The following is a 19,516-nucleotide window of genomic DNA, read 5'->3' as shown; positions in this document are numbered from 1 at the left end:
AACACTCAGCCAGGAACCCCTAAACACGCCAGTTCCCAAATGTGGGGCTCAGGGGCCGCACCCACGAAAGAGCAGGATGATCCCGCCCTACTGGCCGCCTGGCACTAACCGACAGTCTGGAGGCGGGGTTATCCGCACGGATCTACCAATCACAGCGTGGAAGCTCAGTAACCAGGAAGCCGCGCGAGGTACCAGGAAGTGAGACCGTCAGGGATCATGAGCTCCCCGGTAAGTGCACCCCACTAACTGCCTCCCGGGACACAGAACCCCAAAATAACAGCCCCCCCGGGGAACAGCCATGCCTTGTAACTGCCCCCCCCATGGCCACATCTATAGTTATTGCCCCATAGAGACAAACACCAGATACCCCTCTCACCCCCTAGTAATTGCTCGTTTTATAACAAAACCAGGTAACGTGAGAGCCCTATAAACCAGGAGCTGATGCCCTGGCCCTTTATTATTATTATTATTATTGTTTATTGATCTGTATAGCGCCATCATGCTCCGCAGCGCTGTACAGCGGCTCGGATTTCACGTTTGGGGCCGTTATCTGTGATTTGTGTTTTTCCAGTAATTTTAAAAGACGATCGAAGCGGACGGTCTGATCGGCTCTGTTTGCCGTCACTTTCTGTTTTGGTAACTCCCATCTCGCTAAGCCAGAACAATAAATCGTTACCCTACCGGCGGGGTCATTGTTCAGTATTTAGCCACAAATGCCCCCTGTGGTGTAACAGAAAATAATTAAAGCCCTGTTGTGGCAAACAGTGATTACCGGGCAGCTTGCGGGAATCGTTACTCTCCATGGCAACGGCGACCCGGCCGGAGTTTCTCGGATAGTCAGGAAGTTGGAAGAGAAAGAAGTCCCGAAAAGAAAGCATTGAAACCAGATTTATTAGTGGCTCTCTGTGATGGGAGTGCTCCTGGCACACATGCAGTGGACGTGTGGCCCCCGGGTGCATCTCCTGACTCACAGGCCACGCTTTCGGTTCCGGAGGCTCTCAGAGTCGCTCAGGTTTTCTCTTTTTCCGTTTGTCCCAAACAGTGTAAAATGGCGCATGGACACAGTCACCAGCACGGCTGCCACCACCACGCGGGGCAGGCAGGGGCAGAGCAGAGTGCGGACGCGCAGCAGGACCCCCCGGATTACAGAAGCTGGGACATTGTGAAAGCCACGCAGTGAGTTACCCCAGAAGCTTGGGTATCTGATCTAGAACAGGGGCGGCTGAGATTCATATGAGTTTGGGTATTTTTTCCTTATTTTTTTGATAATTTTTAACCTACAAACATATGAAGGAGATGCGCCTTTTAAATAAAGACGGCCCCCTGGGCCTGTCCTGGGAGATCATCTGCGCTGGGTGTGTTTATTCACACGAGAGCGCTAAACACAATCTAATCACCGGAGCAGGACTCGTAAAACCTGCTTCTTGGCCTTAAAAAAACACAAGTTCGCCCCGCCCGTCGTCCTTCGCCCCGCCCGTCGTCCTTCGCCCTGCCCGTCGTCCTTCACCCCGCCCGTCGCCCCGCCCTTCGCCCCGCCCTTCGCCCCGCCCTTCGCCCCGCTTTTGCACAATGTAGAAATAGGTAACAGATATAAGGTTAGCGATGCCCCAACGCCGCCGTGCGAAGCGCTGTTTGCGTGTTGCTGATGTGTCCGTGTGTTTCCGTGAAGACACGGCTTGCTGGACCGATGCAGGGAGCTGGTGGAGGCCGGATACGACGTGAGGCAGCCGGACGGGGAGAATGTGACCCTCCTGCACTGGGCAGCGATTAACAACAGGCTGGAGCTTGTCAGGTAAGGGCTGTAGGTGACAGAGGGCGCTGCCCGCCGGTACTCTGACTCCTGACGGCAGCTTCTCCTCTCTCTCCGCAGGTATTTAATATCAAAGGGGGCCGTCGTCGATCAGTTGGGAGGGACTTTGAACTCCACGCCGCTGCACTGGGCAGTCAGGTAACGCCGCGTTCCGCCTCTCTCTGGTGATGTTATTTATACATTTGGCAGGTTCCGGGGCGACTGATCGGGTTTGTGTTCTGCGTTGCAGGCAGGGGCACCTCCAGATGGTGATACTGCTGATGAAATGTGGGGGCGACCCGTCTCTGATAGACGGCGAGGGATACGGCTGCATTCACCTGGCTGTGCTTTTCCAGCACCTGCCTATTATTGCCTATCTGGTCGCCAAAGGGCAGGTACGTGGAACGCGTCGGGTTCAGCGCGTCTCGTGCTTCATGTTCTGGGGCTGGGAACTGACTGTGTTTCTCCTTATCGCAGAGCATCGACACCCCGGATGTGAACGGAATGACCCCCCTCATGCTGTCGGCTCAAAGAATTATCGGGTACTCGGGGCTGTTCTTCAGGGTTTTTATAAAAACGGGACGTGATTATGTAGGAAATGTGTGTTTCACAGCTAACCGCGGGTGACGCCTCTTTAAGGTCGCAGGTAAGCGCGGGTGACGCCTCTTTAAGGTCGCAGGTAACCGTGGGTGACGCCTCTTTAAGGTCGCAGGTAACTGCGGGTGACGCCTCTTTGAGGTCGCAGGTAACTGCGGGTGACGCCTCTTTGAGGTCGCAGGTAACTGCGGGTGACGCCTCTTTGAGGTCGCAGGTAACTGCGGGTGACGCCTCTTTAAGGTCGCAGGTAACCGTGGGTGACGCCTCTTTGAGGTCGCAGGTAACCGCGGGTGACGCCTCTTTAAGGTCGCAGGTAACCGTGGGTGACGCCTCTTTGAGGTCGCAGGTAACTGCGGGTGACGCCTCTTTGAGGTCGCAGGTAACTGCGGGTGACGCCTCTTTGAGGTCGCAGGTTGTACGTCGCACGATTGTCCGTCACGTTCCTGATGACAAATCCCTTTGTTTTCTTAGCGTCGAACCAACGAGTTTCCTGCTGAAGTTTAACCCTTCGCTCGGTGCTGTGGATAAAGCTGAACGAAACACGGCCCTTCACTGGGCCGCCCTGTCCGGGAACGTCAACGCCATGGACCTTCTGCTGGAAGCTGGGGCCGGTCTGGACACTGAGAACGCCAAGGTAAGGAGGGCGTTATATTTCTGCATGCGCCGCGTCGCCAAGCGGTGAATATCCGCCGGGCGCTGCGTGGCTGCTGCAGGCGTGTTTTTCGCTGTACACGGCTGTGTCTCCGCAGGGACAAACGCCGCTCGACATCGCGTGTCAGAGCCGGAACCGCCTCGTTATCCACATTCTTACAAACGAAACTCGAGCGAAATCCACGAGGAGCTTCGGGATGCTGAAACTTTTTCAGAAATACGAGGTGAGTCGATGCGGCCCCAATCCCTGCTTCAGCTCTCCGCCGTAACTCCCATCATCCTCGGCATTATGCGGGGTGTAGGACGTTAGTGTCGCCCCCTTCCTGCTTCACTGCACTGGATTTGGTTGGCAGATGGCGCTGATCGTCCTGCTCACCGTGTCGGTTATCGGAGCCCTCGGATATATCCTGGACCTGAACACAGACTCGTGGCTGATGAAGGGCGTCCTCGTGGCTCCCGTGGTGGCCGTGTCGCAGCTCCTCAGCAGGTGCGTTCCCCTGTGGCTCTGGGCGGTGGGTGGGGATGAGGCGTGGCTCTGGGTGGGGATGGGGTGTGGCTCCGGGGGCGATGGGTGGGGATGGGGGTTGGCTACGGGCGTGGCTGTTATCACTGTTTCTGTGTTGCAGGCGGATGATGAATCACCGGAGCCAGCGCTATCTCCCCGCCATCTTTTTTAGCGGCTGTATTTTTTGGGCTTTTATTACGTGGTTCGTCTCCTTCCTGCCTGATATCCTTTTATGTTTTGTGTCCGAGTCGCGCATGCGCTGTTCTGTCACTTTGACCCGCCCCCTGTTTCTGGGCACTGATTGGATGAAAATATTTCATCGTTTATTTAATATCTCCATTTAACCCTTTTATGAGAGGAACCTCCTGGCCCAGCATTCATTTTGCTTGAATAGTGGCCGGAGTCTGGGTTTAGGGGCCGCCGGTTTGTTTGGGGCATTTTCAGTTGTTTCTTCTCCTTAACGTGACTGAACATTTGGCGCTGACTGCTCGTCAGGTACCGTTTATTCTCAGTGCCACCTCGCTTCTTTACTTTTACTACAAGACGTGGAGGTCGGACCCGGGATTCGTGAAATCGTCCGAGGAGGAGACCAAGCAGGTACAGAGCTGATTCCTGCACCGGTCATGGAACATTGTTTAACTATATATATTATACAGGGGCCGGTCACTGATTTATCTATACATTATACAGGGGCCGGCTCGCTGATTTATCTATACATCATACAGGGGGCCGGCTCGCTGATTTATCTATACATCATACAGGGGGCCGGCTCTTCATAACGGGGATGTTAGCTCTCCGGTTAGGGGGGGTGTTTAGCTCTCCGGTTAGTGAATATGCCCCTACGGCTCTGCCTGTTAGTAATCGAATTCTGTGTGTTTTCTCTCCAGACCATCATCAGTCTCGCGGAAGCCGGGCGCCTGGATCCCCGGATGTTCTGCGTCTCCTGCTTGGTAAGAACCCCGAATCCCCCCCCCCCACACCAGTACTGGGATCCAACCCGTTTTGTATCCAGTTCAATGGGAGTTAACCCCTGATTTCCCGCAGGTGAGGAAGCCCGTAAGGTCCATGCACTGCCCTGTGTGCGGCTCCTGCGTGGCGCGGTTTGACCAGCACTGCCTGTGGACGGGTCGCTGCGTGGGTGAGTGGCGGGGCGGGGGTTTGGGGGTCCGGCTCTTACGATCTCTATCTGTGTCTGCCCTGCCGGGTCACGCTCCGTCTCCCTGTGTTTTACCCCAGGTGCGGGTAACCAGCGTTACTACGTGCTGTTCCTCGGCTCCCTGGTCCTCGTCGGACACGGGCTGATTTTCTACACGTCTGTCTGTAAGTCCCAAAGCTGTGAAATTACCGTTTCCTGGTTGTGTTTTTGTGACAAACGTCGAATGACTCTTTTCTCCCCCGTTTTTAGATTGGGCTCAGCATTGTACTGCAACTATCCTCAGAGACGGCTTCTGGGCGTTCCTGGGCGCCGTCGTCGACTGCTCCCCGTGGGTTCTCTATATCTTTCTCATTGTTTGCTGCTTCACGATCTGGGCCACGCTCACGCTGTTGGTGCAGATATATCAGGTAACACTAACACTCGGGGCATTAAACGATATCTGCCCCACGATTTATATATTTATTGTAACGTGTTACTCGGGCGAAGTACTCGGGGCTCTGGAATGAGATCGGCTGCAGATGCTGCGCCTAATAATTTCCTGATTTCTATGAGAAACTTAACTGCCTCTTCTGTGCCGTCAGATTGTGTTCCTCGGTCTGACAACCCAGGAGAGACTCAACCTCCAGATACAGAACAGACACTCTCAGCACTGGGTCTCGCTGCGGAAAACGCCTTTCAAGTGAGTGATTGCTCCGTGGCCGTCGCAGACACAGGAATGACATCATACAATGATGTAAAAGTAGGGGAATCCCAGTATTACCCCAGGGGATTTAACATGAGTGGTAATAGAATAGTGTCAAAGTAGCTGTGTAAAGCCCCTGCCTTGGGGGTATCAGATAGCTGGGGTCACCCTGAAATCCCCAATGTTTCCAGAGCAGGGGTGCTCAGGTGCAAGTCATGAGATGTGAGTGATGGCGAAGAGTGCACACTAACGATGGTTTTCCTTCCCCCAGCCGTGGCTGTGTGCAGAACGTAGCCGATTTCTTCCACTGTAGGTGCTTTGGTTTGATCAGAGTTGATTCTGTGGACTGGACTAAGCAGTACCATGCGGCCCAGACGAGAAGCGCGCAGTCCGTGTGAGGAAGAGGCGCCCATTATGAGGTTTGAGTTATTGCAGAACTGAGTGTGCGAGCCGACCGGCAGTAACCGGCCCCCCGTGGACACGTGCGGCCCATCCGCCACACGGGCCCCGCGTCTCTCCCACCTGCAGCGGCTCCGCTCGGAACGGGTCATGCGGACAAAACGGCTTCCTGGTGCTGGAGCCGCCGCCAGGATCAAAGATGGTGGCTACATACTGTGTTTGAACTCAACGGCGCAAAATATCCGTCCTGGACCGGCTGCCTACAGACCTCACAGCCTCCCCGTCAGAGCTGCGTCAATCCCCTCTGACGACAAGTCCCATCAGCCCTAAAACCTCCGCTTTAAATTATGCGTTTGTTGTAAGTCTGTTTAATAAATACTTTCCTAAAGCTGTTTGTGACGCGTCACTAAGCGTCCGCCGTGCGTCGCTAATCATCAGAAGGCGAGAGATAGAATTCTATCACACTTTTTTATTTTGTGTAGCTTCTCACACACGGGCTGCGCATGCAGACACATCATGGCCAATGACGGCATAGCACAATGGAGCCTGCCGTACCAAGAGCGATGGCTACCGATTCCAGACTCCACCGTTCCAGGAGGAAATAATTTATACGTTACGCGCTAACCGGTGATCTCAGGAGAAAAAAACATGGCTGACGTCGTCACGGGACCCGGCGCCGGCCGCTCATCCTTCTCTCTGCTCCACTTGCGTGAGGCCCCCGAATCCGATGCCCTTCGGCCCAAAATTCTTAGCGTAGCAAACTGCAAAGAGACGGGGATGAGATGAGTAGCGAGTATCAGCAGAAAGCGCAGAGCCCTCCGGGTGAAAAAGCCGACAAACCTTTGCAGTAAATTTCTCCGTCCTTCTCGGTCACGGTCGTGGAATCGAGGCTTTTACCGCAAAACGCGCAGCGGAAGCAAGTTTTATGCCAGGGCTGGAAGAGAGGAACCGCGAGTGTGAGCGGCAGAGACGAGAAGAGGCTGCTATTCTGCAAAATGTCCTGCCACGGGATAGAATATATACACGCACACATACGCACACATACACACACACATATATACACACGCACATACATATACACGCACACTACCACTCACAAGTTTGGGGTCACTCAGCTATTTTTGTGGAAAAACAAGGACATTTCTGGCTGTAATAATTACAAAAAGGGTTTCTAACGATCAATTAGCTTTTTTAAACTTAAACTTGGATCAGCAAACACAACGTGCCATTGGAACACAGGAGTGATGGGAGTGATAAAGGGCCATTGGAGCACAGGAGTGATGGGAGTGATAAAGGGCCATTGGAGCACAGGAGTGATAAAGGGCCATTGGAACACAGGAGTGATGGGAGTGATAAAGGGCCATTGGAACACAGGAGTGATGGGAGTGATAAAGGACCATTGGAACACAGGAGTGATGGGAGTGATAAAGGGCCATTGGAACACAGGAGTGATGGGAGTGATAAAGGGCCATTGGAACACAGGAGTGATGGGAGTGATAAAGGGCCATTGGAACACAGGAGTGATGGGAGTGATAAAGGGCCATTGGAACACAGGAGTGATGGGAGTGATAAAGGGCCATTGGCACACAGGAGTGATGGGAGTGATAAAGGGCCATTGGAACACAGGAGTGATGGGAGTGATAAAGGGCCATTGGCACACAGGAGTGATGGGAGTGATAAAGGGCCATTGGAACACAGGAGTGATGGGAGTGATAAAGGGCCGTTGGCACACAGGAGTGATGGGAGTGATAAAGGGCCATTTGAACACAGGAGTGATGGGAGTGATAAAGGGCCATTGGAACACAGGAGTGATGGGAGTGATAAAGGGCCATTGGAACACAGGAGTGATGGGAGTGATAAATGGCCATTTGAACACAGGAGCGATGGGAGTGATAAAGGGCCGTTGGCACACAGGAGTGATGGGAGTGATAAAGGGCCATTGGAATACAGGAGCGATGGGAGTGATAAATGGCCATTGGAACACAGGAGTGATGGGAGTGATAAAGGGCCATTGGAACACAGGAGTGATAAAGGGCCTCTGTACATCAATAAGAGATTCCATTAAAAATCAGCTGTTCCCAGCTACAATAGTCATTTACAGCATCCAATTCATGATCCGTTTCATGTTATTTTAATGGATCATATGATATCTATATATCATCTACATTATATATATATTTAGTGTGTACATATAGCATATATATATGTATAAAATGTATTATATATATATATGTGTGTGTGTATGTATGTATGTATATATATATATATGTGTGTGTGTGTAGCTATATCATATAGATATATATAATGTATTATACACGTACATCTGGAAGCTCCTGCCGCAGGGTGTATATATTATATATATATATATTAATGGGTGTAGCTATGTATTATATACGTACATCTGGAAGCTCCTGCCGCAGGGTGTATATATTATATATATATATATATATATATATATATATATATAGATATATATATATATTAATGGGTGTAGCTATGTATTATATACGTACATCTGGAAGCTCCTGCCGCAGGGTGTATATATTATATATATATTAATGTGTGTAGCTATGCATTATATACGTACATCTGGAAGCTCCTGCCGCAGGGTGTATATATTATATATATATAGATATATATATAGATATATATATATATTAATGTGTGTAGCTATGTATTATATACGTACATCTGGAAGCTCCTGCCGCAGGGTGTATATATTATATATATATATATATATATATATATATATATATATATATATATATATATATATATATATATATATATATATATATATATATATATATATATAGATATATATATATATATATATATATATATAGATATATATATATAGATATATATATATATATATATTAATGTGTGTAGCTATGTATTATATACGTACATCTGGAAGCTCCTGCCGCAGGGTGTATATATTATATATATATATATTAATGTGTGTAGCTATGTATTATATACGTACATCTGGAAGCTCCTGCCGCAGGGTGTATATATTATATATATATATATTAATGTGTGTAGCTATGTATTATATACGTACATCTGGAAGCTCCTGGTTTTGTTGCCTCTATCTTAAAATGAATAAGTTGCAGAAACCACGCGTGGCGCGTTGGTTAAAATACGGTGCCCTTTATGACGGTTTATAGGGTGTGAGGCTGTACTGCGCGTCTCCAGCAGGGGGTGACAGCGAACAGCTTTTATTTGCCATCTACAAAACATCAACTAAAATGCAGCTATCCCCAAAACGCTGAAACCCCCCAAATGGAGCAAATAACCTGTGCATTGCTACTGAGGCAGGGACACGTGGGGCAGCACACGGCAAAGACACGGAACAGACATATAACTTACCCTTCCACCTCCCATCACTTTCTCTGCAGCATACACGGATTTGCCACATCTGGGGCATTTCTCTGTGGCTCCAAACTTTTGTGAAAACTTGGAAGAATGGGTGGTTGTGGGGGATCCACGAACCGGGTGGGTTCTGGGAAAAGAACGGCGAGAGCGTCCGTCACACAGGGGGAGACTCCGCTGGGATCTTCCCTGAAATAGTCCGCACCCCGCGCGGCGGTACCCCGAGACAAACACATTACTCACTGTGCCACCTCGATGCCGAAGCGCTCGCCCGTGTCCGTACTCAGACACCCGGCTCCCTGCCCGTGGCCGTACCCTTTGGGTCCGTACTTCCTTCCGTAGCAGGACTTGCAGTAGATTTCAGACTCGTGGGCTGCTACGGTGGTGCTGTCCAGCGCTTTCCTGCAAGCCACTAGAGAAGAGAGTTCAGATCAGCCGGGGCCGAGGATCGGCCCCCGCGCTCCGTCACGCAGTTTATTTGCCTCTGTTCAGGGCAGTTTTCGCTCCACGTTCTGCACACGTTGGAGTTAACATGTCAGTGACCCTGCACACATACACCGGTATTAAAGACCACGCGTGTTCCACGATATAAACGAGTGAATTCTGAGGACACGTTGAGACGTCTCCGTGAGCTTCATGGTTTCTGAGACGCCACAAAGCGCAGGTTTTCGCAGCCCAGAGATTCAGACTCTCAGCTAATCGTCTAAACCTGGAACGGCAGATAAAGGGCTTCTATTCCGGGAAACGTGGTTATTGGCCACGCCACATGGATCTGAAGCCTTTGAAGCGTTATTGTGTCACCCAACAGCAATAGCTCCTGAATCTCCATCAAGGATCTGATATCAGGGGAACGGCAGCCAACCGGGGCTAAAGTCCACTTTAATAATAACGTCGGTTGTCTGGGAGACTGTTGTGACAACAGGGCTCTGGTTCAATCATTTTAATTAAGATCCCAAACACAGAGCATAAGGAGCCTGCCCCTACATCAATCCGTGGCTACTAAAAAGCCTACAGTTTGAAGTGCGATTAGTACAAATGAACGGAACTGAAAGTTTATTTCTTCCTTCATGCTACAGTTTGACCCTCCCACAGTCACGTCAGGAGATCCTGAAAGCCGACATGCCGAGGGCTGCCAAGCTCTGCTCCAGTACTTACTGCACACGAAACACGGCTTGTGGAAGCTTCTGCCATTACACTGGATCTCCTCGGCGTGGTACACGGTCCGCTCACACGCAGCACACTTCGCTCCGCCGCCCAGGTTTGGCATAATACCGGCGTACTCACCAACTAAAGAGCAAAGGAGGACACCGTAAGCGTGACAGGCGGACACGGGACATAGCGTCAGCCCCCTTTACACCCTGAAGGTTCCCTGGTAACAGCCCCACTTTCCACAGACGATCACCTGGTACCTGCCCCCTGTGAGCGACAGACCGGCACAAGCCCCTCCGGTCCCATTTCCACTAATTAATATATATATATATAAATAAGAGATAATAAATACTGTATAAGAGAGCTGGAGTAATCCAGTGATCCACCGCCGGGACCAAATCCACCCATATTATACAATTAAAAGCTGGATCATTGTCCAGAATCACTAGTTCAGACCGGGGAGGAATAAACCCCCGGGTTCTACATCCCCATCACTCTTTACAGATAAACACTCTGTTGGTTCCGTGGAAAGGAGCGGACGCCGTTAGTTTCGGGATGAGAGAACTACTTACCAGCCCAGTGGACAGCTCGGACCGAACGCTCAGCGAGTGTGAGCTCTGGGGGGCTCTCCGGACCCTTTAAATTCCCCAGAAAGGGCATTCCTCGGGCGATGAGTGATGGGCAGGAACATCTCTGAAATCACAGGCCGAAAATAACTCCCTAATACTCACCAAGTGTGAGCGAGATAACAATGCCTGGAATCGGGACCGGCCCTTCCAGACACGGATCCGGTTTCACGTTCAATGATTAACCCCTACATGCCCAATACCACCCAGGGACAGGTGGCATACTGTTTAACCCCTTAAACCTAGTGCTACAGGAGGCATTGGACAGGCAACAGAAAACAATGTATGCCAGGCTTAACACAGCGGGGGCAATAAAGAGTCAATATCCACTGGGGGGGCATCTGGGAAATTAACCCTTTACTCTGATCACGGCACCCTGCTGGACTAAGTCAGTATAAAAAGCTCTGATTACAGAGGGGATCTGTTTATTCCTTCCCACGGGTCCATGAATCATTCCTATAAACCGAACGCACACCGAAGCCTCCGGCCCAGCTGCTCGGTTATAATTAACATGTAATTACACAGTGCCAACAATGTACTCTGTGCTATACAAAGTAAAACATCACTTCTGTCCCGTAAATCACACGAGTGACCTTTCCCCCCCCCCCCCCGCTGGAAATAATTACTACATAAACCCCGGAGTGGGCAGAGACAAAGCCTTTCTAAATAAGGATTTACAATAAGGAACGTCCGGGAAAGAACAGAAACATCCCTGTAACACGCGTGTCTGCGCTTTCATGATGTTCTGACACATATTAGTCTTTACTGGTCTTTAATGACCATGGTGTACAGCTAGGATGTGACGGGAGCTGCTAGGCGCAGCGGGCACATTGCGGGCGCAGCGGGCACAGCACAGGCGCAGCCATGAAGTAAACACCAGCCAACTAATTGGGAAAAGAAAATCAAACACAAAACGATCGAATTTACAGAAAGTCGATCTCACGTTGGGGGTAAAAGGCGCTCGGTTATCCGGCTCCATGCGCTGGTGAGAATCCTGAGCTCATGGAAACCTCTTATCATTCATGCCACACATTCCAGGCGTCACGCAGATCGGTGACACCAGACGCTACGGAGCAGCCACCGCAGCCTTAAAGCCAACCGACGCGGTTACATAAAGCAGAAAATTCCAGCAGCCCCGCTTTATTAACTCATTGGGGCCGACGGGCGTTACCGGGGCCGACGGGCGAAAAAATTTCACCTGCTTCCCCAATGGTGTCCAATCGGTAGATATAATCCACCGGCGCCACGCAGCTACATTCCTATAAACCCCTCTAGCGGCAAACTCAGCCTTTAATGATTTCACAGAAACACCAACCAGCAGCGATTACAGAAGACATCCACACATGATACACGTATGTAATCTGCTGAAGCTCACATAGTTACACCACCCATTAGAGAGAGACAGAGAGCGAGTGAATGTAACAGTCACAGTTTAAAGATTTATTCAAAATATTTTATATAAATAAATTTTTGTCAATCTTGATTAAACATTACTAGAAACAAACAAACATCGGGCAGAAATCATACAAATTAACCCAGGAGCACCCTTTAAATCACCGCACCTATACATCGCTTTAGGTTCATTGTGCAAACGGCTTCCTGTACAGAACAACCTATACAGCCACATATACCACGAGGAGCGAACCCGGAACGCGTGGCTTATGGATTCCATTCATGTCGGCAACTTAATCCCTCCGCAGTCAGAACCACCGACTACTGCAATACTCCTGAAAACTTTTCAAGGGATGTTTTATTGAAAAGAAGTCCTTAGAAATGTTAGAGAACCTTAAAGAAAACATCCCTCCTCCCCCACCTGACGAGCGTAAAGCGAACAATTTCACCTTATTTACAGAAAAGATATCGCAGGAACGCGCTAACCTTCTCTTCTCCCACAGTGTCGGCCACATATACCGACACATAGTAACAAGGCAGGCTTATTGCGATTTAACACTTCACTTCCGGTCTCCCCTGGCACTATCACACAACAACGTTTTGTCCCCGTTCCAGCAGTTAATCCTCGGCCCCCACGTCCAGTTTCCTCTGCGAGTTGAGGATTGTCCCCGCCGGAGCACCGTCTACGGACGGCGGATTGATTGGGGAGGAGGTCACGCCGCCCGGGGTCTGAAAGAAGCTGTCTCGTAGTGTCTGAGCGCTTTTGGGTGTCACAGGAACGCCAGGCTGTTAAAGATACAAAGCGTAAGACCGGTTAGTATTTATCAAGCTTCACCTCCGTGCCAAACAACTTCTTACTCCCCACTTCATCAGAAATGCAAAACGTATATGGATAACTGAAAGAATGCCGGCAAACCTCAGAAGTTACCGCCATATAATCATTCCTAGACATTTCTTGGTTAACCATCACAAATCACCAGCAACCGTGCCAAACACACGTGAGCTGAGCCGTGTTTTGCACATACGGCATTCGCAGGCTTGGGAACCAACGATCTACGCGGTGTCTGCAGAGGGACGGCCGTACCTGCTGCAAAGTTACTAGCGTGAGCGGCTGCCCGCGGTACGGAACCGGCGAGAGATGTTTAAACTGCAGGATTTGCGCAGCAGACAGCTCTTCTGTGCCCTTCCGGCATCTCGGTGACGCGGCGTGAGACTGGGGGCTGAGCGTGGAGATCACATCTTGGTTCTGGAGGGTGAAGTTGAAGGTTGCCGGACTAACACTTTGGGTCGATGTATTTGGACCAGCAGCCGGAGACTGGCGGGCCGGACTTAAAACAGGAAGGGCCGCTACGGAACCCGGAGAAAACATGATCTTCAGCGGTATGACTCCTGCAGGCAGGGACAGAGGGGGGGCGTTATTGACAAAGCAGTGACATCACACACAGACCAACCAATGCAGCCTCTGGATTTCCAGGACTTTCAAGTTTGGGGTCTTTGCAACCATCAGAGACAGGACAGATAACGGACAGATAACGGACAGATAAGCTCAGCTCCGGCACGCGCACGCTTTTCCCATACCTGCTAACGGAGAGCTAAATACTGATTGTTCGGAGGATGATGCACTCTCTTTTCCAGCCTCTGTGCCGAGGCTCGCCAGCTGCACCGGAATCAGGTAACCGGAGGGATACAATCTCTGGAAGGTAAACCGGAAAACAGGTTATCCCTCACATAAGACCATTAGGTGCCGGCTTCAGGAGCCCATCCCTCTGCTCCGTGTTCTGATTGGTTACAATATGTTCACCAATAGCAGCAGTGGTCCTTACATTTTGCATTTATCCAGTCTTTCGATATTTGTTTAATGTATAATTATTGAGAAATACAACAACATTGTACGGATGTCATTTTTAGGAATTCACACTATTTTCACCCTTTTTCTTACACCTCTGCCGACACGTTATTCCACCCCGTCTGTGCACTCATCAGTCCTCCCCATGACACTTTAACAAGAGAGAGAGAGTGAGAGTGAGAGAGAGAGAGATGCCCACCTCTGGAGAATCCCCCTGAACAGGAGACCCCTTTAGTTTCTTGGAGGTGCAACCAGAGTCCAGATCCAGGGGTCTCTTGGAGAATTTGTCCTGTGAAGACTCGTTGCGGGCAGGTCGGTGGTCAGCTGGCGACATGCTTAACGTTTTAGTCACAATCCTTGGTGACAAGTTACCCTCATCTTCCAAAAACGTTTTATGAGCGCAGAGAACACGATGTCCTTCAGCACTTGGGCTCCGTGTTCCTGCTTGTGTTGGATTTAAATACACTGCGTACGAGCCCTTGGCATTCGGATGGATTAAAGGCAGAGCCTGGCAGAAGGTTGGACGCCAGGAAGGGGACTGCTCTGGTTTGGAGCTCCCTGCTGGATTCACTAAGACTTTCACATTGTTGTTTAACCCGGACATCATCCTATCCTCACTGCAAAAAAACCAAATGAGATTAAGTAAATATTACCCCCCGCCCGCCGACTACAAAGAACTACATTCGGTCCTCTTAACCAAGGAAAGGGTTTTCATGACATCCAACAGGTCAGGGCAGTGAAGCACCGAGTATCCTCGCAGTTAACAAATTTTTGTACCCTCTTTGCAGTTACACAAACGCCTGCAGGGTACACACACAACCCCAGGGCGTTCACTCACCTCGACTTATCCAACTGCCGCTTGCAGATCGCCGCGAGCTGCGCCATCTTGCTGATGCTGGATGCAGAACTCGCATCTACAACTCCTTTCACAAAACACACAGAAAAGGGAGCCTCAGTCAGATACTCAGTATCGATTTATTCTGTCGAAAGTCACAAGGATTTGATAAAATGAAGGAGCCAAACACTCCACTTTCCCAACGCCATTAACACTACCACGCAGACACGTCGATGGGTTTAGACCAGAATGTCACTAGAAAGCCAGATGTTCCTTAAGAAAGCCCTGCATTCTTTCATATATATTATATACATTAGGTGTGAAACAAGTGACAGGATCATGTTTTAACCTACGCGGACTCATAGAGGGGCTCTAAGGATCACAGTTCCTTACAGGACTCGCTTGTAATGCAGTCACAGAATTCTGTGGCATCTGTGGTACCAAACATGAACCGCGCTTCCTAAGTGTTTTAAATCCAGACAGCCGGACATAGCTTTTAAAGCCAGTCAGGACAGCACCCATCCCATTGAGTTTGGGTGCTGCTTGCGCAGGCGGAGGCTGACAAACTGCCTGGGGCAGAAAGCCTGATCCCTGCCCTGCCATTTGGGAGCGTGATCCCTATTGAAGGGGATAAAAAGGTACAGATTAAATCTCAAAGTAAGAAGCACACAGTGGCCACTATGTGTTTGCAGCGACTGTTTAATCCTGTATCACCATAACAAGGAGCAGAAGCGGTATACCAGCGAGGGGTCTTACCAGAGGATCCAGTCTCTTGCCGGCTCGTCTTCACCGGACTGGAGGGAGCGGAGTTGATCTTTCTCCGGTCATTCTCGATGCTTTTCGCCAGTTTTATCAGCGACGGATGGCGTGTAAAGTTCTGCTTGCCACGAGAAGCAAAAAGATTTTTGGCGCAATTCTCCTTTGGAGATCTCAGGTTTATGGCCGGAGATGCAGGTGAAGACGGGGAAAATATGTTTTCAACGTCTGAAAAAAGTAAGTCACACACAAAACAGTTAACGCCAAATCATACACTTATCCTTAGAAGTTTCTGCTGATCCGAACGGAATAATCATACCAACCTACAGACTGAGTGTAATTGTTAGAGCGCTTAACCCAACGGCATTAAACACATTCTGCTGACGACACAACCGACACTTTCTCACCAGAAGGCTTCCCAATGCTAAACACCACGGCCAATCACACAAACCTTGGCCGTCAGCAGAGGCGCCGGGCCCAATCCACTGGAACGCTGGTTTCCGGCCTCGCTCTTCTGTCACGTGGACCTTCTTTATCAAATGCAGACTGCTCAGCACGTTCGCGATATCATACAAACGCCTAATTTTTGCTACGGAAGAAAAAAAAATAAAGTGTTCAATAGACATGTTTTGCTTATAAACAAACGGTATTCGTACGTACTAGGCCTGGGAGACGTTTGCCCCAGGGGCTCTTTAAACAAGTTAACAGGCCCGTGTATTTCCTAACTTACAGCACACGCTCTTCTGTCAGAAACCTCTTTTTTGATACGGTACAGTTATCTCGGTAAAGGATACCTTTTTCAAGCAAAAAGAAAAAAGGGTTAAAGTCAAATTACTTACTTTTAAATTTGCTTTTATCCAAATCCTCGAGCTGATCTTCTCCAATTAAAATTTTTGCAGCTATTTCTAAGCTGACGACTTGAGGCGTTGACACCAGAAAGAGCATTACAAACCGCTGGCTCATCACCCTCAAAGACTTCTCCTTCCGGCTGTTCACCGACGCTGCTTGAAAAATAAAAGAGACAAAGCTCTAAAGGTTAAACGTGAAGCGCAGAACCGAGAAGTCTCCTCGTAAAGTCCGCACGTTCCGTTCTACTCACCGGCTCTAAACTCCATCCCGGGAAGCTCCACAAAGCTAACGTCGGCCTGCTTGGCGAGTGGCCTCACCGCGTCCGATTTAATGCCGTCTCGCTCCTCAAACTCCCCCTGCTCTCCCCTCCTAAGGAGCAGAATCTGTGCCGCATACTGATTTTCCTCTGCAACGTTTTTCAATGTTTCAAAGGTTTTTTGGAGGTTCATTCGGCCGTGCCAGAGGTATTTATTTTTGGCCAGACGGCTGACCATGTGGAGACTCTCCAGAACATTCACGATGTCATATATACGCCTCCGCTCAACATCTGCAAACAAGCAGAAAAGCAATGAATGGGACCTGGCGACAGCCGGGCAATACAAGTCACTGAGGGGTTTTACAGAAAAGGAAAGCGCTAGGACATCACAAAAATGACCCCAAAACCACAGAGAATTTCCTCTGCATTACAGGAACTGAAGCTAAAGAACAATGAAATGATTTCATAGGAAGGAACAAGCGCCTCTCGCAAACAACCACACCAGAGAAAAATCACTTTCTAATGTGCAAAATAACACAAAAATGTTATACTGGTGGTAGGTAGCGGGACACAGACAACAAACATCATGTACCTTATACATACACTACCGCTCTCCGGGGTTTGTTGAACAGCCCTTGTAGGTGCAGAGAATGGACAGCAGTGCTGTCACCACAGCAGCCATTAAATTATATATATACACATACATATAGTACCAGCATACTAGGGCAGGAGTGTCCAACCTGCGACCCTCCGGCTGCTGCAGGACTACATCTCCCATACTCCTCAGCCAGCCCCTTAGCTGAAAGAGCACTATGGGAGATGTAGTCCTGCTGCAGCTGGAGGGCCACAGGTTGGACGCCCCTGTACTAGGGGAAACCCCAGGAACCCACCTGTCATCAGTCCTTTCTATATAACAGCACAGCCGGGGAGGGGGAGTGTGACAGATGTTAAGGTGAGGAATTTCACTAGCAAGTGTGAGTGAGCGCTGGACCCCGAGAGGCCGCTTCAAACATTGCTCAGCTGTTCACATTCCCTCCCAAAGTCTCCTCCAAGACAGCCCTGCGGCAGCTGAATAAACAGCGCAAATCCTCGAGCCGAAGACCCACCACACGCAAACCCCACCAAACGAGTGTCACTCACGTAATTCTCCTGCTACTTCGTCCAAACAAATGCAGTTGTTGACGGCCGGGTTGGGGTAGTCCGGATACCGCGCCAGGAATTTATGGCAAAGCAGACCCAGACTCTTCTCCTTACGGCTCGGCTGCGATTTCTCCAGCTCATCACCAGAAAGCTGCTCCTGGAGGAAGATGGCGGATATCACCTTCAGAACGTCTTCCCGCATTACTTTAACGCAGCATCGCCCTAGCAGCACATCCAAGGGGGGCTTATATGCATTAAATGGAATGAAGCCCCACACGGTCATCTCATATTACCCACAATCATCCTGATACATGCCACGGAACGGGCACCGAAGGGGCAAAAGGGTAGAACCAAGCACCAAAAGGGGGTCACGGGGCTTTCATGATATCTATGGAGCCCAAAAAGAGCAGCACCAGTGAAGGGTTAATCGCCCTCCACTTGAACCTTTCTCCGCTCGCCCACATCCCTTTACACAACCCGTTCGGAAGGCTGCATGATGTGATTTTACCCCTTTCAGATCACACGATTTCAGGGGTCTCATCTCTAGCAGGAGCAGCGCTGTCGGTCTTGCTGGGGGCAGGTTACGTGATCGCGCAGTGTGTGGGGTGAGCCTGCGCCCCGGGGGGTTACCTCCTGCATTTCGCGCTCCCTGTTCCGGATATCTGGGCTGGCCGCGCTGATCAGCATTTTAAGGTTGGCTGTTGGGGTCCAGGGGTCCGCAGTAACGGCCGCATCGCGGGACTTTGTCGGTGTTTGTAAATTGGATGACGGACGCTGGATCTCTCCTAGTACCGGGCGAGAGGGAGACGTGCGCTGGGCCGGGGATGAAGATCTCTGTTTACTCGGAGGGAACACACAATTTTCCTGGGGAAAAAAAAAAAAAAAAACACCAAAAATTCATCAAATGCAGCTTTAGAAGCAAAAACCTAGAAATGGCCGACAGCCTCAGCGCCAAATACCAACCTTCTCAGCCTCCATCTCTCTATCCTTCATACAGCAGGAGAGGATTCACTCAGAGGCCTGGAAACAACACAGGAATCAGTCAGTGCAAATCCCCAGTGAGTGCAAGCTCTTGAGACTGGCTCTCAGGCATGTCTGTGTCGCCCGGTGAGGGCACTTTTTGGTGCTCCGTAGGGCAGGAGACTCATTCTATATGCACCGAATCATAATGCCTGTATTATACTGTACATCGCCGAGTACCCGTTCCCGCCTAAAAAATAACTATACACACAGACCCAGAGGTCACGGGGGGAGGGCGAGAGGGGAGGTCACGTGACGGAAGGAGGTGAACTCGGCTTCCTATTGCTCTGCCTAACCTGCTTACGGAGTGAGACGCACTAACCCATGAGCGCTATGCCCCGCCCACCAAACCTCTGCTCCACTCACAGGCCTGCGGGTGCGCGCGGCCGACACAGCGCGTTTCCATACTTCAAAAAAGGCGGAGAGGTACGCGGGAAACCCCTCCCCTCAACGGCATCAGTTACGCCCCTAACCAAAAGATCTACGCCCC

At 50.1% G+C, this 19,516-nt stretch overlaps 3 protein-coding genes across 3 annotated transcripts; 1 reads left to right on the top strand and 2 right to left on the bottom strand.

Moving 5' to 3' along the window:
- Window positions 1-131: 131 nt before the first annotated feature.
- ZDHHC13 (zinc finger DHHC-type palmitoyltransferase 13) lies at window positions 132-6,156 on the top strand. Its single transcript, XM_053448999.1, has 17 exons — window positions 132-228; window positions 1,043-1,176; window positions 1,670-1,792; window positions 1,871-1,948; window positions 2,040-2,184; window positions 2,267-2,331; window positions 2,858-3,020; window positions 3,136-3,261; window positions 3,391-3,524; window positions 3,664-3,764; window positions 4,015-4,139; window positions 4,430-4,492; window positions 4,587-4,680; window positions 4,779-4,862; window positions 4,948-5,105; window positions 5,280-5,377; window positions 5,652-6,156. Exons 1-17 carry the CDS (start codon window positions 217-219, stop codon window positions 5,776-5,778), a joined length of 1,830 nt encoding a protein of 609 aa, XP_053304974.1. The 5' UTR covers window positions 132-216; the 3' UTR covers window positions 5,779-6,156.
- Window positions 6,157-6,228: 72 nt separating this feature from the next.
- CSRP3 (cysteine and glycine rich protein 3) lies at window positions 6,229-10,981 on the bottom strand. Its single transcript, XM_053448989.1, has 6 exons — window positions 10,879-10,981; window positions 10,313-10,444; window positions 9,401-9,569; window positions 9,155-9,287; window positions 6,620-6,713; window positions 6,229-6,540 (listed from the first exon to the last, which is right to left on the bottom strand). The coding sequence occupies exons 1-6, from the start codon at window positions 10,964-10,966 to the stop codon at window positions 6,464-6,466; spliced, it is 693 nt and encodes a 230-aa protein (XP_053304964.1). The 5' UTR covers window positions 10,967-10,981; the 3' UTR covers window positions 6,229-6,463.
- Window positions 10,982-12,664: 1,683 nt separating this feature from the next.
- E2F8 (E2F transcription factor 8) lies at window positions 12,665-19,083 on the bottom strand. Its single transcript, XM_053449207.1, has 12 exons — window positions 18,970-19,083; window positions 18,637-18,870; window positions 18,007-18,163; window positions 16,861-17,157; window positions 16,601-16,762; window positions 16,213-16,350; window positions 15,762-15,989; window positions 15,009-15,147; window positions 14,370-14,787; window positions 13,903-14,017; window positions 13,409-13,713; window positions 12,665-13,110 (listed from the first exon to the last, which is right to left on the bottom strand). Exons 1-12 carry the CDS (start codon window positions 18,997-18,999, stop codon window positions 12,943-12,945), a joined length of 2,391 nt encoding a protein of 796 aa, XP_053305182.1. The 5' UTR covers window positions 19,000-19,083; the 3' UTR covers window positions 12,665-12,942.
- Between the last annotated feature and the right edge of the window lie 433 nt (window positions 19,084-19,516).

This window comes from Spea bombifrons, chromosome 10 (genome assembly GCF_027358695.1).
Source record: "Spea bombifrons isolate aSpeBom1 chromosome 10, aSpeBom1.2.pri, whole genome shotgun sequence".
NCBI lineage: Eukaryota > Metazoa > Chordata > Amphibia > Anura > Pelobatidae > Spea > Spea bombifrons.
The sequence above is the reverse complement of the archived record's forward strand: the minus strand, read 5'-3'. Positions and strand labels throughout refer to the sequence as shown.

What these genes read in the sequence shown, in the direction of transcription:
- CSRP3 (XM_053448989.1), bottom strand. Translation starts at nt 10,966, where the DNA reads ATGCCCTTTCTGGGGAATTTAAAGGGTCCGGAGAGCCCCCCAGAGCTC. An exon ending in CCGAGCTGTCCACTGGGCTG is followed by an intron (nt 10,445 to 10,878) that starts GTAAGTAGTTCT and finishes TTTGCTCTTTAG; the next exon opens with TTGGTGAGTACGCCGGTATT. An exon ending in CAAGCCGTGTTTCGTGTGCA is followed by an intron (nt 9,570 to 10,312) that starts GTAAGTACTGGA and finishes TCTCTTCTCTAG; the next exon opens with TGGCTTGCAGGAAAGCGCTG.
- E2F8 (XM_053449207.1), bottom strand. Translation starts at nt 18,999, where the DNA reads ATGAAGGATAGAGAGATGGAGGCTGAGAAG. An exon ending in CGAAGTAGCAGGAGAATTAC is followed by an intron (nt 17,158 to 18,006) that starts GTGAGTGACACT and finishes GCTTGTTTGCAG; the next exon opens with ATGTTGAGCGGAGGCGTATA. An exon ending in CGCCTCTGCTGACGGCCAAG is followed by an intron (nt 15,990 to 16,212) that starts GTTTGTGTGATT and finishes TACTTTTTTCAG; the next exon opens with ACGTTGAAAACATATTTTCC.
- ZDHHC13 (XM_053448999.1), top strand. An exon ending in TGTTGGTGCAGATATATCAG is followed by an intron (nt 5,106 to 5,279) that starts GTAACACTAACA and finishes CTGTGCCGTCAG; the next exon opens with ATTGTGTTCCTCGGTCTGAC. An exon ending in CTGCGGAAAACGCCTTTCAA is followed by an intron (nt 5,378 to 5,651) that starts GTGAGTGATTGC and finishes TCCTTCCCCCAG; the next exon opens with CCGTGGCTGTGTGCAGAACG.